We start from the raw sequence: 18,992 nt of genomic DNA, 5'->3' as shown, positions 1-18,992 counted from the left end.
AGACCATAGACCGAGGGTCCTTGGAGCTCGGCCTTGGGGCACGAGAGAGAGCTAGGGCAGGAGCAATGGTCCAGTCTGCCGACCTGGGGGAGATGATCTGGGCTACCTCTCAAGTTGCATCGACCACTGACCTCCCGGCCCGGAAGGCGTCCAAGGCAGCTCTCATGCTTTCACGAGATAAAGCAAAATTCTTTGGGGGCTTGATCTTGTCCATGGGAGCACTGAAAGCTAAAAAAAAAAGAAAAAAAAGTTAGAAAAGTATTTGACGCAAGTTAAAAAGGAAAAACAAGACGATTTAACAAGAGTAAAATACCCGCATCCCTACAGTCTTGAAGACTGGACACAAACATGCATTTCTCGACATCATACTTCTGTTCAACATAAGTCAACCGGAGATAGCCGACCTGCTCAGAGAGGCTTAGCTGGGGGAGATCATTGCAATCCAGAGGGACATCTCTCCAAGGGAGGTCTACCTCCCAAGACAACCCGGAGCCCTCTTTCAGCTCCACCACAGCAAACCCCTCTACCCAGCCTTTGATTGAGTCTTTATGATTCGAAAAAATGGACAGCCCTCCTCGAGGGGCAAAGTAGTAAAAACCTTGAACCGCTCGGACCAGCCGGAAAAAGGTGACAAACAAGCGAGCCATAGGCATAAAACCCCAGCTCAGACTAATGGACTCAAGGGAACACATAAAAAGAATCGAATTAGGAGTGAGCATCCTAGGAGTTATTCCAAAGTACCGGAAAACCTCAATGAAGAAGGGTGAAAAGGGGAAAGTTAAGCCATACTCACGCTGTTTGACAAAGAAAATCAAACTGCGGTCTTTCTGAGGGTCGATTAGACCAGAAGGGGGAGGATCATAAAGAACGATCCTCTCATTATGAAGAGGAGCCCGGATACGAAAGAGAGGAGTATCCAGATACTCTCGAGAAAAGAAATTTCTAAGAGTAGAAGAGGCAACATTAGACTCTAGATTCATGACATCAGAAAGTTTTAAATTATCCATGGCAATATGAGAAACGTAACTTAAAGACGATTAGGGCAGAAGGATAGGACGAACGGAGGATGCAGAAAACAGAAAGAGATTAAAGGTTCTGAGAAAATTGGGAGAATTTGAATTTTGAGAATAGTAAAGTGAAGAGGAGACGTTTTGATGGGAACTGTCCTCGAGCTACGCGGTCATAATGGGTTCTCGATATTTACCCCCTCATCACTTATGTAATAAATGCTGAGAAGGTAAATGGGCAATTGATAACCGTCGGGCCTCGCACCCCTTTGGGCCGAGTCAGGGTCCACAAAAGTAGATTCAGTTTTGAACTCGGAATGTCCCTAAACCGGCCTGTCCAGCGGCTTCGGCCCAGATTCTAACACGAATAATGGGCCGAGTCGTTGGCCAGTCCAAGTCCAGTGGGGAGGAGGTCGGCCCGAGAAGGGGACATGGGTAGAAACAAGCAAGTCCTGTCTTTTCGCAGCCCTGTTCGCATGCGCACTGGAGAAAATTAAATGGCCGCCTGATATGGGTATGGTGACTGACGGTACCAGCCTGCCTGATAGAGACAGACGTCACTGTAGCAGAAAAGCCGTTAGGCGTCAATGGCATACAAGAATAAAAGAATAAAAGGAGAAGGACTCTTAAAATGATCAAGCTTACACACATACAAGAAAATTCTATTCTCTGAATCTCAAAACATCAATATCCAAAATTTTTCAGCATAGATTAATAAAAAAAATAATGAAATTTTAAAATGAAACATAAATGAAAATAGTGGGTAGTAGATATTTTCATATTTGACTGAACTCTTTGGAAAATGGTTTCCTTATCAACAACACTATAACGCATGAGAGTATTTAGTGCCCTTTATCTTCACAGCAACCGATGAAGTGGAATCATCAATAATTTAAATAAAAAAATTTATTATTATTTAAAAATTAAAATTTTAGTGGTTAAATCCATTTTTATATATAAAAAATAAAGCCATCCTCACTCTTCATCAACAAGTTGATGCAAAAATATCAAAGTTGATGGCCTTTGCCATGTGTTGATGATAGTGTTAGGTAACATTTTGAGAAATACGAGGCCCAATGTTCAGTCATTTTCCACATTTGGACAAGATTTTTAAACAGTTGACCTTTGAAGGCTTAGTGTCTACATACGGACATGCAATAGAGATATTAGGTTTCTGCCGGTGTTTGAAAATGGAGCACAGTGATTGTCAATTAGAACAGGCAACCCCATGTGCCAGTGTTTGAAAATGGGCTTAGGGCTTTTTGTCAAATTATTTTTGAGAAAATTAAAAAAAAAATAAATTGGGTTGAACCTTCACGATCCAAACTCTGTAACGATCCAGCAAACAACCTGACAATTTAAAAGGTCAGGTCCAAAATTATTATGTGATATACTTGCTCCTTGTTCCAAAGTCCATCATTCTTTGATGTTCTGCTCGAAAATAATTTTAAAAACAGTGTTTAGTATTTAGTGATTAAATTATTTTTTATAATATTTAAAAATAGTTTTTAGTATTTAGTGTTTAATATTACATTTCTTAAATCGTAATGTAACAAAAATTTTTGTTCAAATTCAATAAAATATTTTAGGAATAATCAAATGTTTAAATTATGAATATATAGAACATATAATGCACAACTTCCGCAGTCACAGATAGAACACAGGAATGCTTTGTTCATTCCTGAAGAAGTTGGAAGGATCTGTTTCAGTCTTTACTTTTGCTAATCTCTTAAAGTTGTTCTTGAAATACTTCAATCCCCAAACGCTGGCTTGTGCAAAGCTGGTATTGCCATTTTTGTTCCTTCCAAGATCAAGATCCCTATAGTTGAAGTAGGCAGCTCTGGGTGACTTCGATACATATGGTGCCATGTACGAGTACAGACTTCTTATCCAGCGCAGGTGCTGCTTCGTTTCCTCTTCCTCATCCCAAGTTACCATGTATTGGATTTTGTATATATTTCCTCTTCTGTGAGGGAATGGTGTTTCTGAATCCTTAATCTCACTCATTTTTCCTCCATAAGGTGTCAATATCAGTTCTGATGTCTCTGCTTCAAGAAGCTTTTTGTACAGCCCTTGCAATCCTGTTTCTGAAATTGGTTTCTTCACGTAATCTGATTTTGCTTTGAAGAAGCTCTTGAGCTGAGCTGTCCTGTTAAGCAGAACTTCTGGGGATTCACTTGTTGAGAATCCTGCGAAGTAGAGGACAGATTGAATCCAACTCATTTCAGTGCAGTTTTCGCGCTTTAAATCCAGTTCTGGGAAATTTTCTTCCATCATAGGAACAAGTTTTTCCGCTTCTCCGAGGTACAATGAATCGAATGAGATTTGAATGGTTTTTTTATTGTTGTTGGAGCTAGCATTCACAACTCCTGTAACTGCATGGATGAAGAGGTCTTCAGGAAGCTTATGTCCTATCCTTTGCCACTTCTGGAAAAGCATGTTTGCACCTTCTTCCAAGGTTTCTGCCACTTTAAAAACTGTTACTTTTGGAGGAACTTGGACTAACCTCACTTTCCATGCAAAAATGACTCCGAAGCTCGCTCCTCCTCCTCCTCTGATGGCCCAGAAAAGATCTTCTCCCATGGATTTTCTGTTCAGAATGTTTCCATTAACATCAACTATCTTAGCATCAACAACGGTATCAGCTGCTAAACCGTACTTTCGAAATATGGTCCCGAATCCACCTCCACTAATATGTCCCCCAACGCCTACAGTAGGACAACTACCAGCTGGGAAGCCATAGACGTTGCTTTTCTCTGCAATTTTATAATACAACTCTCCTAGAGTTGCACCAGATTCAACCCATGCATTCTCCTTTTCTATGTCAACGCTGATTGATCTCAGATGGGCAAGATCAATTAGCACAAATTTTTCTTCAGAAACATAAGACAGGCCTTCATAATCATGACCTCCACTTCGTATCCTTATCTGCATATCATATGTCTTGGCACAAACAATGGCAGCTTGGATGTGAGATTCATGAAATGGGGTGATAATAAATTCAGGTTTCTCAGTTGAAGTGTTCAAGAATCTGAGGTTTCGAACAGAGGATTGAAAGACAGATGAGTACGCGGAGGTATTTTTGGCGAGGACAACTTCTGAAATTGGCTTGGTATAATTCAGTAAATTAGAAGAAAAGCACTGCAAAAAATTATCATCAAGTGAAGTAACGCATGAAAATGAGGCTAAAAGGGTAAGAAGTAAAGAAAGTATAACAGAGCTTGACGTGGCCATTTTTGATATCTCAGCTCCTTTCTGAAAGATCAACGAGAGATATTTGATATTTATAGACATTAGACACCCAGTTTTCGTTTGAAGAATGATCTCTATACATTGAAACAATGGAAAATTCAAAGTTGAAAATGAAGAGAAAATTATTGGATAACCACTGGCATAGGACACATTTTCTTGTTGAAAGCATCAGCAAATATTTTCGTTCAGGAATCATGATAATAAGCTTCACAGTTTCAAGGAATAATCAATTATGATATAAAATTTGATGTCTTTATGAGTGATCCTTATGCCATTCAAGAATCAACAGCCGTTTCAGGTTTGATTTGAACGATCAGGCTGTGGTTTGATTTGATCGATCAGGCTGTGGTTTGATTATTAGCAAATTTGGCCGGCACGAGCAATAAATTTAAGAGGTTAATTTGTTATATATACTTTGTTTTTAATTGATACTTAAATTAAAAATTTTATAACTTAAAAAATAATTTTAATATTAATGAATTAAAGTCAATGTAATCCGTGAAGAGATGTCTATTATTCTGAGGGCTGAAATGTTGAATAATCCATATTTAATTCAAACACATGACAAACAACAAATAATCTGAGATTGGAGATTTAATTCTTACGTTTCCCTCCCATCTTTATCATATTTAATTACGTAGAAGAATGAAAATGGAAATTATCTATGAGATGATTTGGAAAAAAACGGTATACTTTGATCCACGTAGAAAGTTAATGAGAAAATATTGATAATATTTATTTAAAAAACATTGATTGTTAGGACTTAAGATAGTTCTTAGCCTATAATATATAAAACCGTAATAAATAAGTTTTTTGCTTTTGACAAAGTTTGTATATCTTAGAAGTTGAACGATGAGTTTCCTTGCTGAAAAAGAACAAGGAAGAAGAAGAGGAAAAGTTGATGAGAAATTCAGAAGAGGATCGAGGGGATAATACAGCTGCACCATTTCATGGTGTAATGCATCATCACAACATAGCCATCAGTCTTCACACAGCCAAACTCGAGTCAACATTTTACAATTTTTTTTAAGACTTTAGTGGGGCTAAATTCTATTCTTTTAAAAATAAATTCATATATATATATATATTTTTTAAATAAAAATTAAAAATGGAAAAAGTAGAATTCGAAATCGAAATCTCCATGATTTACTCCCATGCAAAATAAATTCATATTTAACTTATTTCTATTTAAAAATAAAAATTTCAAAGCTAATTTCAATAAATTAGAATAATCCTGTATAAAGCATCAAAGTAAGAAATAAAAATCACATGCATGAATTGCTTGAACAAGTATCAGATCGTCGGACTCCAGAATAACTTTGGAGAAGCATGCAACCTAAGCCAACGTAGGGATTTCTGTAAGAGAAACAGTTTCAGCGAGTGAAGGATTCGAGGGACCAATTATGCCTGCTTCACATGCATGCATAAACTGACAGTGAGAATCACGAACATCCAGCTTGAGAGAAGAATCGACATTACATTTAAAGAATCAAGCAGAAGTATGAGTCCGTCTGCCACCGGTCACCAAGTTCCCTACAACGCGAGAGGAAGACTGGATGCGTTGTAATTAAAAAGACTGCCAAGCCTGAAGAAAAGATCCAATCTTATACCCTTTAACTCTTTTTCCTCATCAATTCATTAATCAATAAAAAGATTTCATGCTTTTAAAGTTGTCTAAAAGTATTTTTATTTAATTTAATATATTTTTTAAGTCTTGATTGAGTTTTGAACTAATTAAATTAAGTTTCTAAATTGAATATATATATATATATATATAATTTTTTTCATTTCAGTCGAATGGGATTTATTTTATCATTGGTGACATTTATTTTTTGAAACTTAAAGAAAAAAGGGAAAAACATTTCTCCACGAATTCGTGAAAGACGGAGATCTGTGAGAACTGCACTAAAAAACAAAATTGAAACACTCGTTGCATTTTAATCAGTTATAATAATTTATTTTTGCATAAAATTTAATTGCTTATTTATCCATTTACACACTTTTTCCAAAATTAAAAAAATAATAATAACAAAATTTTATTTATTATCACAGTAACTTCCCTTCCTTGCCCTCTGGAACTAGAACTTTATCCAAATAAACCAAGATAGAAATATATTTTCCTTCCTATTTTCCTTCATTTGTATTCTCTACAAAATGTTAAGTTTGAATGTGAATTTATGTATCTCTTTCTGTTTGAGTGGGAGCTTTTCTCCCATATGATTTTCTTTAGTTTAAAATATCGGACCTCATCATGGTCAGTTCAATTACGATTGTCTTTATTTTTACCGGACAGAATAGCTTCTCTCTCCCTATTCAGATGTAGATATTTGAATTTGTAAATAGTTTTATCAATATTCTTCTTGCTATATTTACGATTGTTTCTGTCTTTATCGGGTGGGAGTGGCTCATCTCTCCTCTCGCTCTCGCTTGGATGTAGATTTCTAAATTTGTAAATAATTTTATTAACACTCTTAGCAGACAGTTCTCTCTATATCCTATTATGTGGGTGCATTTATCATCTCTTTTATTTATATAAGTTTACTTTTCAGATTTGGTATTTTAAAAAAAAAATCATTGTGATAAAGAGTTTTTAAGACTAGTAGTTTCTAGTCACTTTCTCCTCTTTCCTTCATTGATCAAAGATCTGAAAGCCTTCTCAATCCTTCTGACTTCTTGACTCCAGCTTTTGTAACTTCCTGTTTGACTTGCATTTATTCTTTGTGTTTCAATTGATTTTTTAAGCTTTAACAATCTTTGAAAGAGTAAATTTTGTTTTTTCATCGCCGGAAGGTTCAGTTACAAGTCGGATAATCAAATTGGATTTTTAGAGTTTTTGTGGTTTATTGGGTTCTTTTTTTTAACTCTAAGGACCTAGATGCTTAGTGTGCTATTCTTGTAGAGTTTGAGCCTTTTTCTGTAAACCTAAGTCTTTTTAACCTTATCAAATCAACTGTATATCTTAAAAAAAAATGAATTTATTTCACACACATAAATAGGGGGGACCCACGTGGGATCCACAATAATCAATAATTTTAAATTCTACGGTCGTATAATAAAATTTTTGTCTACAAGGCAACACACTACTCTTCCACACTACTCTTCCAAGATGCTTCAAGGGAAGGGATGCTTTGTTCATATCTAAAGAAATTACCTGGATCCACCCTGCTTTTTACTTCCACCAACCTGTCGAAATTGCCTTTGAAGTACTTGATCCCCCATTGGCTTGCTTCTTCATAGCTTTCATTCCCAACTTCATTCACTCCCAAATCAACATCTCTGTAATTTAGATATGAACATCTTGGAGTTTTTGAAACAAATGGTGTCATATAATCATAAAGCTTCCTTATCATTTCCAAATTGTAATTCTCTGTTTCAATACTTTCATCTTTCCAACTCACTGCATATTGGATTTTGTATGCGTTCCCTGCTCTGTGGGGAAATGGAGTTTCTGATTCTGGAATTCCACTCATTTTTCCCCCATATGGATTAAATGTAAATGTGATTTTCTTTAGTTCCATAATCTTCTTCCAGATTGATTCTAGATCTGGCTTTGATATGGGCTTTTGTACATAATCTGATTTCCTCTTCAAGTACTTTTCTGATTGAGGATTTCTCTCAAGCAACACATCTGCAGAAGTCCCATTTGGATAATTAGACCAAAACAACACTGATTCAATCCAGCTCATTTCTTCACAGTTCTTTGCTGTTAAACCCAATTCAGGAAACTGTTCATCCATCAAAGCAACAAGTCTCTCTGCATTGCCAAGAAACAGGGCATTGAATTTAGCCTTGATTGTTTCCCGATCCTTCTTAATAACAGGCATTATAACCACTCTTATAAAGAGATCATCATCAATCTTGTCAGCAACATTTTGCCATTGATAAACAATGTCTGATGCACCTTGTTCCAATGTTTTTTCAACTCTAAAAACAGTAACAATTTCAGGAACCTGAACTAGCTTAATTTTCCAGGAAACTATGACTCCGAAGCTAGCTCCACCTCCTCCTCTAATAGCCCAGAAGAGATCTTCTCCCATTGATTCTCTGTCCAGAACTCTTCCATTAGCATCAACTATTATTGCATCCAAAACATTATCAACAGACAACCCATGCTTCCTCATCATGTTTCCATATCCACCTCCACTTAAATGCCCTCCAACACCAACCGTCGGACAAACCCCAGCTGGGTATCCATGAATCATGCTCTGTTTAGCAATCCAATAATAAACTTCGCCGAGAGTAGCACCTGATTCCACCCAAGCACTTTCGTCTTCTACATCCACACTTACAGATCGCAGATTGAACATGTCAAGAATGATAAACGGAACGCTTGATATATAAGAAAGACCATCATAATCATGGCCTCCACTACGAATTCTCATCTCCAAGCCATGAATTCTGCAGCAGATAATCGAAGCTTGGATATGAGAAACATGGGTAGGGGTTACAATGAACAGAGGCTTTGGGGTTGCAGAGGATGCAAATCTAAGGTTTCTTATGTATGATTGCAACACAGAAGTATACTGAGGATTGCTGGGAAAATAGGTGACTTGAGAGATTGGTGGGTCGAGTAAAGAATGGGTAGAAAGGCATAGGAAAAAGGTTTCTTCGGTGGGATCTGGAGTTGCCATTGAAATCTGAAACAAGAAAATCTGGAGTAGTAAATAGATAACTGCACAATATATAATTAGAACTGTCGACATAGAGGACGACTGATCGTGCGGCTCGGCTGAAGATGAGCTTTAGTTGTGTCCGAAGATGAATGAGCTTTGCTGTTCCCTTCGTTGCAGTAAAAGGAAATGCTTGTGTTCATTGCCTTTCACGCTTGGTTTTGGACATTTACTTAATGTGGAAGCGTGTTAGAATTTAATAGTAAATATATATATTTTTTATTTTTATTTTTGTTATTTATAATATAATATAAAATAATTTTAATAATTAATAAAAACAAAATTAATATTTTATTATTGTAATTTTAAAATTAGTATTTTAATTTTTTTGAAAAGTGGTCTAATTTGATGATAAACAAAAAAGTTTAGGTAAATTGGAAAAAACTTTATATTCAATAAAATTAGACATCACCTAAAATTCAGAGGTAAATATAAGCTTTTTTTTTTTCATTAGAGTATTTTTCATCTTGATATATTCGGATTTTTTTAAAAAAAAATTTGTGGAGGATTAATATCTACCGACTGAAAGTTTATGATTGGTCGATGATGTACTCCATCATTGCCTCAAGCCTTGTTTCGAGGCAATTCGCAAAGTTTCAAATACGCTATTATAAAAATCAACTTATTTAAAAATTATTCTAATAATTCAACTATTTATATAAAATTAATTAAAATTATATATAATTAAAATAATAATGTAAATTAAAATATGGAAAAGTTTATATAAAAACATTCGTTAATTAATATTTTTTTTAATTTATGTATAATTAAATAATAAAATACATAAATTTTAGAAATACTCGAGTTTACAATAGAGTATCCAATAAAAAAAATAATAATAATAATAAAAAAACGATAACACAGTGAGGAATACGCAGAAATATAAGCTACCTAGCTAGTTAATGCAATATTTACAATGACCCAACTTTGACCTTGGACGATCTCGATTGAATTGGAATACTCTGTTCATATCTGAAGAAATTTTCTGGATCAACTGCTGTCTTTACACTCACCAATCTGTCGAAGTTACCGTTGAAGTAACTGCGACCATAAACGCTTGCTTCCTGGAACGTACCATTTCCACTGCTGCCAATGGTGCCGATTTCAATATCTCGATAGTTGAGAAATGCTCCCCTTGGATTCTTCGATACATAAGGGGTCATGGCTTCGTAAAGTGTTCTCGTCAAATTCAGGTAGTGGTTGGCTTTTTCAGAACCTTCTTCTTTCCAATTCACAGAATACTGAATCTTATATAAGTTTCCAGCTCTGTGTGGAAATGCAGTTTCTGTCTCTGAAATTTCATTCATTTTTCCCCCGTAAGGATTCCATGTCATTCCCACTTCGCCGATTTCAGTCATGAGTTTCCATAATGATTCCAAATCTTTCTTTGAAATGGGTTGCTTCACGTAGTCTGATTTACGTTTCAAGTAACTCAGCATTGCCTTTGAATAAGTTCTGTTGAGTAAAGCTTCGATTGGAGTTCCTTTTGGCATCCCAACCCAGAATACAACAGATTCAATCCATCTCATTTCAGTAGTGTCATTCTTCTGTAAACCCAGTTCAGGAAAATTGGATTCCATCAATGGCAGGAGTCTTTCTGCGTCGCCGAGAAACATGCCGACGAATATTGCGTTTATGGTCTTCTTGCCTTGTTGAGCTCCATTGGCAGGTTGCAGCACTAATCTAATGAACAGGTCTTGATCTAGCTTGTCTGCAACTTGTTGCCATTTCAAAACAAGGTCAGTGCCACCTTGCTGATCAATACTTCTAACAACTTGGAAAACGGTGACTCGTTCAGAGACAGCAACCAATTTTATTTTCCAGGAAAGAACGGCTCCAAAGCTCGCCGCACCTCCTCCTCTGATGGCCCAAAATAGATCTTCTCCCATTGATTTTCTGTCGAGAATTCTACCCTTGACATCAACAATTTGTGCATCAACAACATTGTCAATGGAAAGACCATATTTTCTCATCATGTTCCCATACCCTCCTCCTGAAATGTGTCCTCCAAGGCCCAGTGTAGGGCAGACGCCAGCTGGGAATCCATGGACGTTACTTTTCTCAGCAATTTTATAATAAAGTTCACCGAGAGATGCACCTGCCTGAGCCCAAGCAGTTTCATCTTTGATGTCTATATCAATGGAACGGAGATTAGACATGTCGAGGACAACGAATGGGACTTGTGATACATATGAAAGTCCATCGTAATCATGACCACCACTTCGGATTCTGATCTGCAAACCTAGATTTTTACAACATAAAACAGCTGCCTGTACATGGGATTCATGCTTTGCTGCTACAACTGCAAGAGGTTTTGGAGTTGAAGGAGTTGAATATCTGAGGTTTCGTACATAACTCTCTAAAACATCTGTGAATGAAGAATTGCTGGGCGTGTAGATTGCTTCAGAAATTGGATTTGATGGCTGGGATTTGTTATAAAGGCATTGGAGAAAGTCTTCATTGTTGATTTTCTTTGATCTAGACACGGAAACAGATGAAATGAAAAGAAGTGAAAATAGAGAAAGAGCTAAAAGCTTCATTTGTTTCTGCAGGTAGAGAAGGATGATCATTTGATGGACAATTGATTGTGTAATTTATAGGGAAAATTAAGGCATTGGAATTGAAATGAAAACTGAGGATGAAAATAAATTCAACGTAAATCGTCAGCGCATTTAGTATAAAAAAATATTTCATGGTAATTAATTACAAATATTATTTGTAATAAAAAGAAAGAATATTATGTTTATCCCTAAATCAGGATTTTCAATCACTAATTCTGTCAAGTATATAGAAATACAATTAAAAAATAAAATTCCAGTTAAAACTTCTCCTTAATTGGAGAGAAAAACAAAGTAATTTATATGTTTTTTAGAATATTTTATTAAATGGGATTTTCTTTTTTATAATTTTTTTCCCACGAGTTAAAAAAAAAAAAAAAAGGAAATAAGAGTGGTGAGGAAGTAAGAAGATGGCGGTGAGATGCACCGGAAGCGAAGATTTGAGCAAACTTTCAACCGCCACCTTCTAGATATCAAGGCTGCGATTGCTTAAGCCGAAACGCAGCACCTACAAACTCATGAAAAATATTTGCGGTGAGGTTACATATTTTTTTATGAAAAATATTTAAATATATATATATATATTTTGTAAATACGGTATTTTAAAAAATTAATTTATAAAAAATATTTTTCTTCATGAAAAATGTAATTAATGTTTATGATGAAAAAATTAGTTAATAAAAAGATTTTTTTAAACAGAAAGTCAATTTCTACACATCAATAATTTAATTTATGCTATTCATTTTTCTATATATAAATTTATTATGATATTTTATTTGTAAATATTGAAAAATGAAAAATAAAAAATAAATTATACTTCTTAAAAAAGGTTTTTAAGTAAACTATTTTCTATAATACAAATACAACCTAAAATTCTCATGACCTTAAATATATTCTTTTACATTCATCATACTTTTTCTATTTATTTGTTTGTGGGTAAATAATACAAAATTTTAGATTTAATTTATTTTACGGAAAAAACTTTTAGCAAAATTTGTCTTTTATATTTTTGATGTTTGAAACATGTAGAAAATAGGTAAACAACAATAGTTTTTTTTGCTAATAAAAAATTGAATAATTTTAAGAAAAGAAGAGAGCTACTTTTAGAACGTAAAGGAAAGTAGAGAGGAATGGAGCTTTATTAGATAGGAAGTATTGTTTAAAAGGAAAAGTGGTAATAGTTAAAGAAAAAGAGAATTTATATTGTTATTATGACTGCTGAGTTTAATGTGGCTCAAGAAGTACACACTACAAGAAATTTCATAATTACCAACGGACAATTCCGTTGGTAATTACTGAAATTCCGTTGGTGAAACGGATCACCAACGGATCTGTGACGGACTAAGTCCGTCGGGAAAATCCTCGTTGGTAATTTTAATTACCAACGGAAATTTGTACCCGTGAGTGACAGTGACGGATCACCAACGGAAATTCCGTTGGTGACAGTGACGGATCACCAACGGAATTTCCGTTGGTGACAGTGACGGATCACCAACGGAAATTCCGTTGGTGACAGTGACGGATCACCAACGGATAATTCCGTTGGTGACAGTGACGGATCACCAACGGAATTTTCCGTTGGTGACAGTGACGATGTTTGGTTACTAATCCATTAGTGAATAAAAATACAGAATTACACATCCCTACCCCTACCCCTACCCTGTAACTGTACATATACATCCATCTGCACCCTGTATATTCATATACATCCACATCCACAATCATATACATCCACATCCATCTATATCCTGTACACTCATATACATGCATCTGTACCTGTACCCTGTACATTCATATACATCCATTTGTATATTCATATAATAAAAATACTATAAACAGACAAAACTAAATTACTCATTAAAATATATAAAAAACGTAATGATTTTGTACTACAATTATATGTTGCAAAAAAAATTATAAACTGGTCATAACAAAATGTACATACTAAACTAAACTAGCTAGCTCATCATCTGTATCATCATCACTATCTGTATGATGATCACCAATGACAGGAGCATCATCACGCCGCTGCTGTGGAGACGGAGCTGGAGGTGCTGTAGGACCAGATGTCTGAGTGGATGTCCCAATACCCTGTTGTGCCATCATCCTATGCATAAACGTCTGCAACTCGTCCAGCCTTGTGGTGATTCGACTATTCTCTGTCTCTAGCCGATCAATTTTATTCTGCATCCTGTTCATTGTTTCAATTGTAGGAGGATCCACTGGGGGTGCAGACGTGTATGATGCAGAACAATGAGCTGGCTCATGAAAATATGCTGAGGCCTGGGACCCTAACCCATAAACTCGACTCTTTTTCTGTCCACCAACCGCTTCGTAGTACAGTTGGGCCTCATTTATGGGCGTTGGTTCATTGCTTCCCTCCTGTTGATGTGTAGCAGCCTCCTTCAGCTCTACGTATTTATCCTGCATTATAATTTTAAAGTAACATATAAGTAAAACAATTTACGTCAATCAAAATTGTTAATAACTACATTTAAGATGAACTTACATAAATAGCTTTTGATCTGCCATCAACAAACTCCTCCGTCCCCTTTCTCTTATGTGTGGCCTCAAAAAGCTCATGCGGATGTGGTTCTCTGCCTAGTCTTTCCCTCTGTTACCAATTATAAGAATTGTAGCATTTGTCATCGAACCAAAATATTTATAAGAAGATAATTATAAAATAAAAGTTATAAGAAATACCATCCTCCGCTGGTGGGTGTACTGTGAAACAGAACCGCATGCGTGCCTGGAAATGCCAGATCCTGAACCTCCAGCCTCACTGCGCCTATTGGCAGAAAACTTCTCACACTTCTCTTTGTATTCAGAAGTGTTCCAAGTTTCCTGCCACTTCCTCAAAACATAATCAGGGGTTGCAAGATTCTTCGCCTTTCCTTTCCGGATTTCCCACATTAAGCCCCTGTATCGCTCAGCGGCTTTTTTCTGCCAGGCAATTTTAACCAAGCTCTCAATTGCTTGGTCCCATAGAAAGTATTTCTGCAAAAAGATTACATTTTATGATTAGATAGTAATTAAACAGTTCAAAAATAGATGATAAACTGATAAAATAAATATGCTTCACCTTGAATTCCTGCCAATAAAACTCCTTGGTTTCATTGGGCACAGTCTTCCAACAGTGGCCTTCCTCGACCAATCTTTCTTTCACTATCAGAGTTATCCTGCGGCTACACATCTCCGACGGATGCAAACTACATGAACAAGATAATTTTAGAGTAAGTAAATGGTAACATTTAAAATATTGTAAATTAATAAACAATTAATTATTACTTGTTGTTAATGAGTGAAATAGTCTGTCTGAAAGACTGTGTTCCGCCTACAGCAGTGGTCGATGCAGCTGATGCTGGAGCAGATGCAGGAGCAGATGATGGAGTAGATGCTGATGCAGATCCTGTCCCTCTAGCGGATGCAGTACCAGAAGGGGATGCAGAATGAGGTGAATGTGTATGTGATACCGGTGGTCGTGGAGCTGCAGGAGGGTGGTGAGGATGTAAACTGTGACGGTGAGGTGGTGGAAGGGGACGGGGAAGCTGTGCATCGGCAGATGGTGCAACTGGTGTATATGATCGATCTATATGAGATGGCTGTACACTGGATGCAAGTGGAACCCATATCTGAAGTTCCGTATCCCCAAGTCCCGTCGGTGCCCGTGGTATATGCGCCTCATGCTCATGTCCGTCATCTGTATTCGCGTCCTCTTGACTTGCACTTGCAGGAAGTTGAACCCGTCCTCTGGCCTTGCTAACCCTTCCACGTCCCCTCATCTGTGAATAAACAAAAAATGTCATAGTCAAAAATAATATAAAGTTCATAAACATTATATTAAATATATACAAATGTATTAAGGTACTCACTGAGTAATAAAAGAAATATACAACTCCAAACTTCTTTAGTATATGGATGAATTTACTCTGATTCATATGAATTGTACTCATTATCACCGTCTGCATCTGCATCAGAATCAGGGTCACTAAGGAATTCGTCTTCATCTGTCGAAACGTCATCATGAATCTCAGTCATTCCTCCGCTAGGATCATTGAGGCAGTGTTGTTGATTAATATCATCGATATTTACTTCAGCATATTCTATGTCATCTTCTTGAAAAGGTTCATATGTCTTTGAAGACGTTTGAGATAGTTCAACAACGGGTCTACCTTTAACTTTCATCACAGCCCACCAATCATTTTTGTCACGACGCTTGCTCGGGTATGAAGCATAAACGACTTGTGTTGCCTGAGAGGCCAATACAAATGGCTCGTACTTACTGTAGCTACGCTTATTGTTAATATCAACAATTCTATACTGTCGGTGCACCTTGGTGCCCGTATTTGGTGTTGGATCAAACCAGTCACATTTGAAAAGTACAGTCCGCTTAATTGGTAGCCCCGGATACTCCAATCGCAACACCTCGACCAACTGTCCATAGTAGTCACTTTCTTCAGAACTGTAATTACTCCCTTTTATACATACACCAAAATTCATTGAGTTACTACTTGAATTTCCATTGATTGTGTTGAATTTACATCCATTAACACAATACCCATTAAAAGTGGTGACACTTCTGAGTGGTCCCTTCGCCACATCTTGCATAAGCTGATTTTGTACATTGTTTGGCGATTCATGGGCATACTTGTAAAACCATTTGACAAAGTCCGTCTCTAGTTTTTCATCAACAGCTGCATCTGTGATATTTGGTTGTGTCGACTTTACTCGCTCCACATAAATACTATACATATAGAGAAACAAGTAATGTTTAACAATAATGTACAATATAAGAGGTATTTGACTATTAGTATAACTACCAATACTTACTCAATATATGTTTTCACCTCTGGACAATTTAATAGAATATATGTTTGAGCGGCTTGGATTTCATCTTCAGTCATATATCTGGATTTTCCTTTTCCGATAGTTCTACCTGTGCATTTGAATATGCTTAATTTACCTGGTATGTCATCATCAGATACAAATTCATGCAAGTTGCGTGGAACCTTTCGATGTCTGGTCATTACATGTGCTTCAAAGTAGTGAGCAGAAAATGCACTTGCTTCTTCTACCAAGTAAGCATTGCATATTGAACCTTCAACCCTTGCTTTATTTTTAACATTGTTCTTTAACTTTCTCAAGTACCTAGTGTGTGGAAACAAAAATTATATATGTTTACTAAGTAATTCATCATGGTAAGGAGTGCGAGTAAATATGAAGTACGTGTACCTCTCAAATGGGTACATCCACCGATATTGTACTGGTCCTGCAATTAATGCCTCATATGCAAGGTGTACTGGTAAATGTTCCATTGAATCAAACAGACTTGGAGGAAAAACTCGTTCAAGCTTACAAAGGATCACAGGAATTTGTTCATGTAACCGTTGCATGTCCCCATTAGTAAGTGTAGTTGAGGTGAGTTCTCTAAAGAAATTGCTAAGCTCTGTTATTGGTTGCCAAACATTATTTGGTAAGAACTCTCTGAGAGCTATAGGAAGAATTCGTTGCATGAAAACATGACAGTCGTGGCTTTTCATACCAAAAAGTCTAAGCTTCCGACTATCAACACATCTCCCTAGATTGGAAACAAATCCGTCAGGGAATTTGAGTGTTTTAAGCCAATCACAAAGTATCACCTTCGATTGGTTATCCAAACAATAACATGCTTTTGGATATTTCCCGCTAATTGGATCTTTCTTCAATTCTGGTCTCCTGCATATTTCATTTAAATCTTCCCTTGATTTGATATTGTCTTTTGTCTTCCCCTCCACATTCATAACTGTATTAAAAATATTTTCAAATACATTCTTTTCAATGTGCATGACATCAAGATTGTGGCGAATCAAATTTGAAGACCAATATGGCAAATCCCATAATATGCTCCGCTTACGCCAACCAGTTATCTTTGAAAGCCGACAATTTATTTCATGACTGTCAATGTCTATAACCCGCCTCAACCCAATTTGCTCAATTTCTTTTAGCAAGTATTCCCCAGTTCTAATTGGCGGTGGTGACTTCGATACACATTTGTTTTTAATAAAAGATGTCTTGTTTCGACGGAAAGGGTGGTCGTCAGGCAAGAACTTCCGATGACTGTCAAACCATGTTTGTTTACCCCCCTTTCGTAATGTAAATGCATCTGTGTTTTCCATACAGTAGGGACATGCAGTGCGTCCTGCAGTGCTCCACCCTGAGAGCATTGAATAAGCAGGGAAGTCACTTATAGTCCAAATTAATGCAGCACGCATAGTAAAATTGTTCTGTTGGAAAGCATCGTAAGTATTAACACCAGTTGCCCAAAGTTCTTTCAATTCTTGCACTAATGGCTGCATGTACACATCAAGCTTCTCTTTCGGATTCTTGGGACCAGGTATTATAATTGTCAGGAACATGTACTCATCTTTCATACACATACCTGGTGGCAAATTGTATGGAGTTAGTATTACTGGCCATGAAGAATATTGTTGCCCAGATTGACCGAATGGTTGAAATCCATCAGTGCAAAGGCCAAGTCTGACATTTCGGGCCTCCAGTGCAAAGGTTGGATGAGTTTGGTTGAAATGCTTCCAAGCAGGAGCATCTGAACAGTGGCGCATCACCCCATTCTCAGTTGCATGGTCATTGTGCCAAGTCATATACTTAGCTGTAACACATGACGCATAAAGTCTTTGCAAACGTGGTGTAATGGGGAAGTAATACATCTTTTTGTATGGTATTTGACTCTTCCCTTTCCCCAAGTTGTGCTTCAGGCGTTTGAACCTTTCATGGTCACAAAATTTGCATCGTGTAAGTTCTTTATCATTTTCCCAAAAAATCATACAACCATTCGCACAACAGTGTATCTTTTGTACAGGAAGCCCCAATCCTCGGACTAGTCTCTTTGTTGAGTAAAAGCTGTCCGTCATGACATTGTCACTCGGTAACATCTCCTTCATGAGTTCACAAATCTGATCAAAACACTGTTCCGAGAAATGATGTTCAGCCTTCAGATTTAATAAACGTGAAACAGCTGATAACTGGGAGTGAGTTTCACAGCCAGGCCATAGTTGTTGCTTAGATGCATTTAACATATCATACAGTTTCTGTGCAGCCGAGTTTGGCATCTCATATGTATCATTATGCATTACATGACAGCTTGTTGCATCCATGACCATGTCCTCAAAACGATTGAAATTTGGGTGATTAACACTGTCAGAACCATAAGACATGTCTAAATCTGTATCACCATATCCGTCATGCACTTCAGTTTCACCGTGCAAATACCAAACAAGGTAATTTTGAACAAAACCATGCTTCATTAAATGATATTTAACTGTATTTTCATCTTGAAAGCTACGGTTCTGGCACTTAAATCGATTACAAGGACAGCGGATCTGATCGCCATTTAAATACTCTGTGCAGGTCTTAGCTTTCTCTAGAAATTCATTCATACCCTCTAAATATCTGGGATTCAGTAAACCGTCTATGAGACGAGCATACATCCAACTTCGTTCAGCAGTCAT

The 18,992-nt window shown here is 36.6% G+C and overlaps 5 protein-coding genes across 5 annotated transcripts; all 5 read right to left on the bottom strand.

Moving 5' to 3' along the window:
- Positions 1–2,590: 2,590 nt before the first annotated feature.
- On the bottom strand, positions 2,591–4,249 carry LOC110617069 (berberine bridge enzyme-like 26). The gene has a single exon (XM_021759667.2). It carries the CDS (start codon positions 4,239–4,241, stop codon positions 2,655–2,657), a length of 1,587 nt encoding a protein of 528 aa, XP_021615359.1. The 5' UTR covers positions 4,242–4,249; the 3' UTR covers positions 2,591–2,654.
- Positions 4,250–7,214: 2,965 nt separating this feature from the next.
- On the bottom strand, positions 7,215–9,085 carry LOC110616898 (berberine bridge enzyme-like 8). Its single transcript, XM_021759417.2, has one exon. The coding sequence runs from the start codon at positions 8,960–8,962 to the stop codon at positions 7,340–7,342; it is 1,623 nt and encodes a 540-aa protein (XP_021615109.1). The 5' UTR covers positions 8,963–9,085; the 3' UTR covers positions 7,215–7,339.
- A 649-nt stretch (positions 9,086–9,734) lies between these two features.
- Positions 9,735–11,595, bottom strand: LOC110617165 (berberine bridge enzyme-like 14). Its single transcript, XM_021759781.2, has one exon. The coding sequence runs from the start codon at positions 11,497–11,499 to the stop codon at positions 9,841–9,843; it is 1,659 nt and encodes a 552-aa protein (XP_021615473.1). The 5' UTR covers positions 11,500–11,595; the 3' UTR covers positions 9,735–9,840.
- Positions 11,596–13,414: 1,819 nt separating this feature from the next.
- LOC122723809 lies at positions 13,415–14,408 on the bottom strand. Its single transcript, XM_043957397.1, has 3 exons — positions 14,191–14,408; positions 13,997–14,101; positions 13,415–13,911 (listed from the first exon to the last, which is right to left on the bottom strand). Exons 1-3 carry the CDS (start codon positions 14,398–14,400, stop codon positions 13,432–13,434), a joined length of 795 nt encoding a protein of 264 aa, XP_043813332.1. The 5' UTR covers positions 14,401–14,408; the 3' UTR covers positions 13,415–13,431.
- Positions 14,409–15,411: 1,003 nt separating this feature from the next.
- LOC122723869 lies at positions 15,412–18,992 on the bottom strand. Its single transcript, XM_043957768.1, has 3 exons — positions 16,720–18,992; positions 16,318–16,635; positions 15,412–16,231 (listed from the first exon to the last, which is right to left on the bottom strand). Exons 1-3 carry the CDS (start codon positions 18,990–18,992, stop codon positions 15,412–15,414), a joined length of 3,411 nt encoding a protein of 1,136 aa, XP_043813703.1.

This window comes from Manihot esculenta, chromosome 6 (genome assembly GCF_001659605.2).
Source record: "Manihot esculenta cultivar AM560-2 chromosome 6, M.esculenta_v8, whole genome shotgun sequence".
Lineage (NCBI taxonomy): Eukaryota > Viridiplantae > Streptophyta > Magnoliopsida > Malpighiales > Euphorbiaceae > Manihot > Manihot esculenta.
This window is presented reverse-complemented; position numbering and strand designations above follow the sequence as displayed.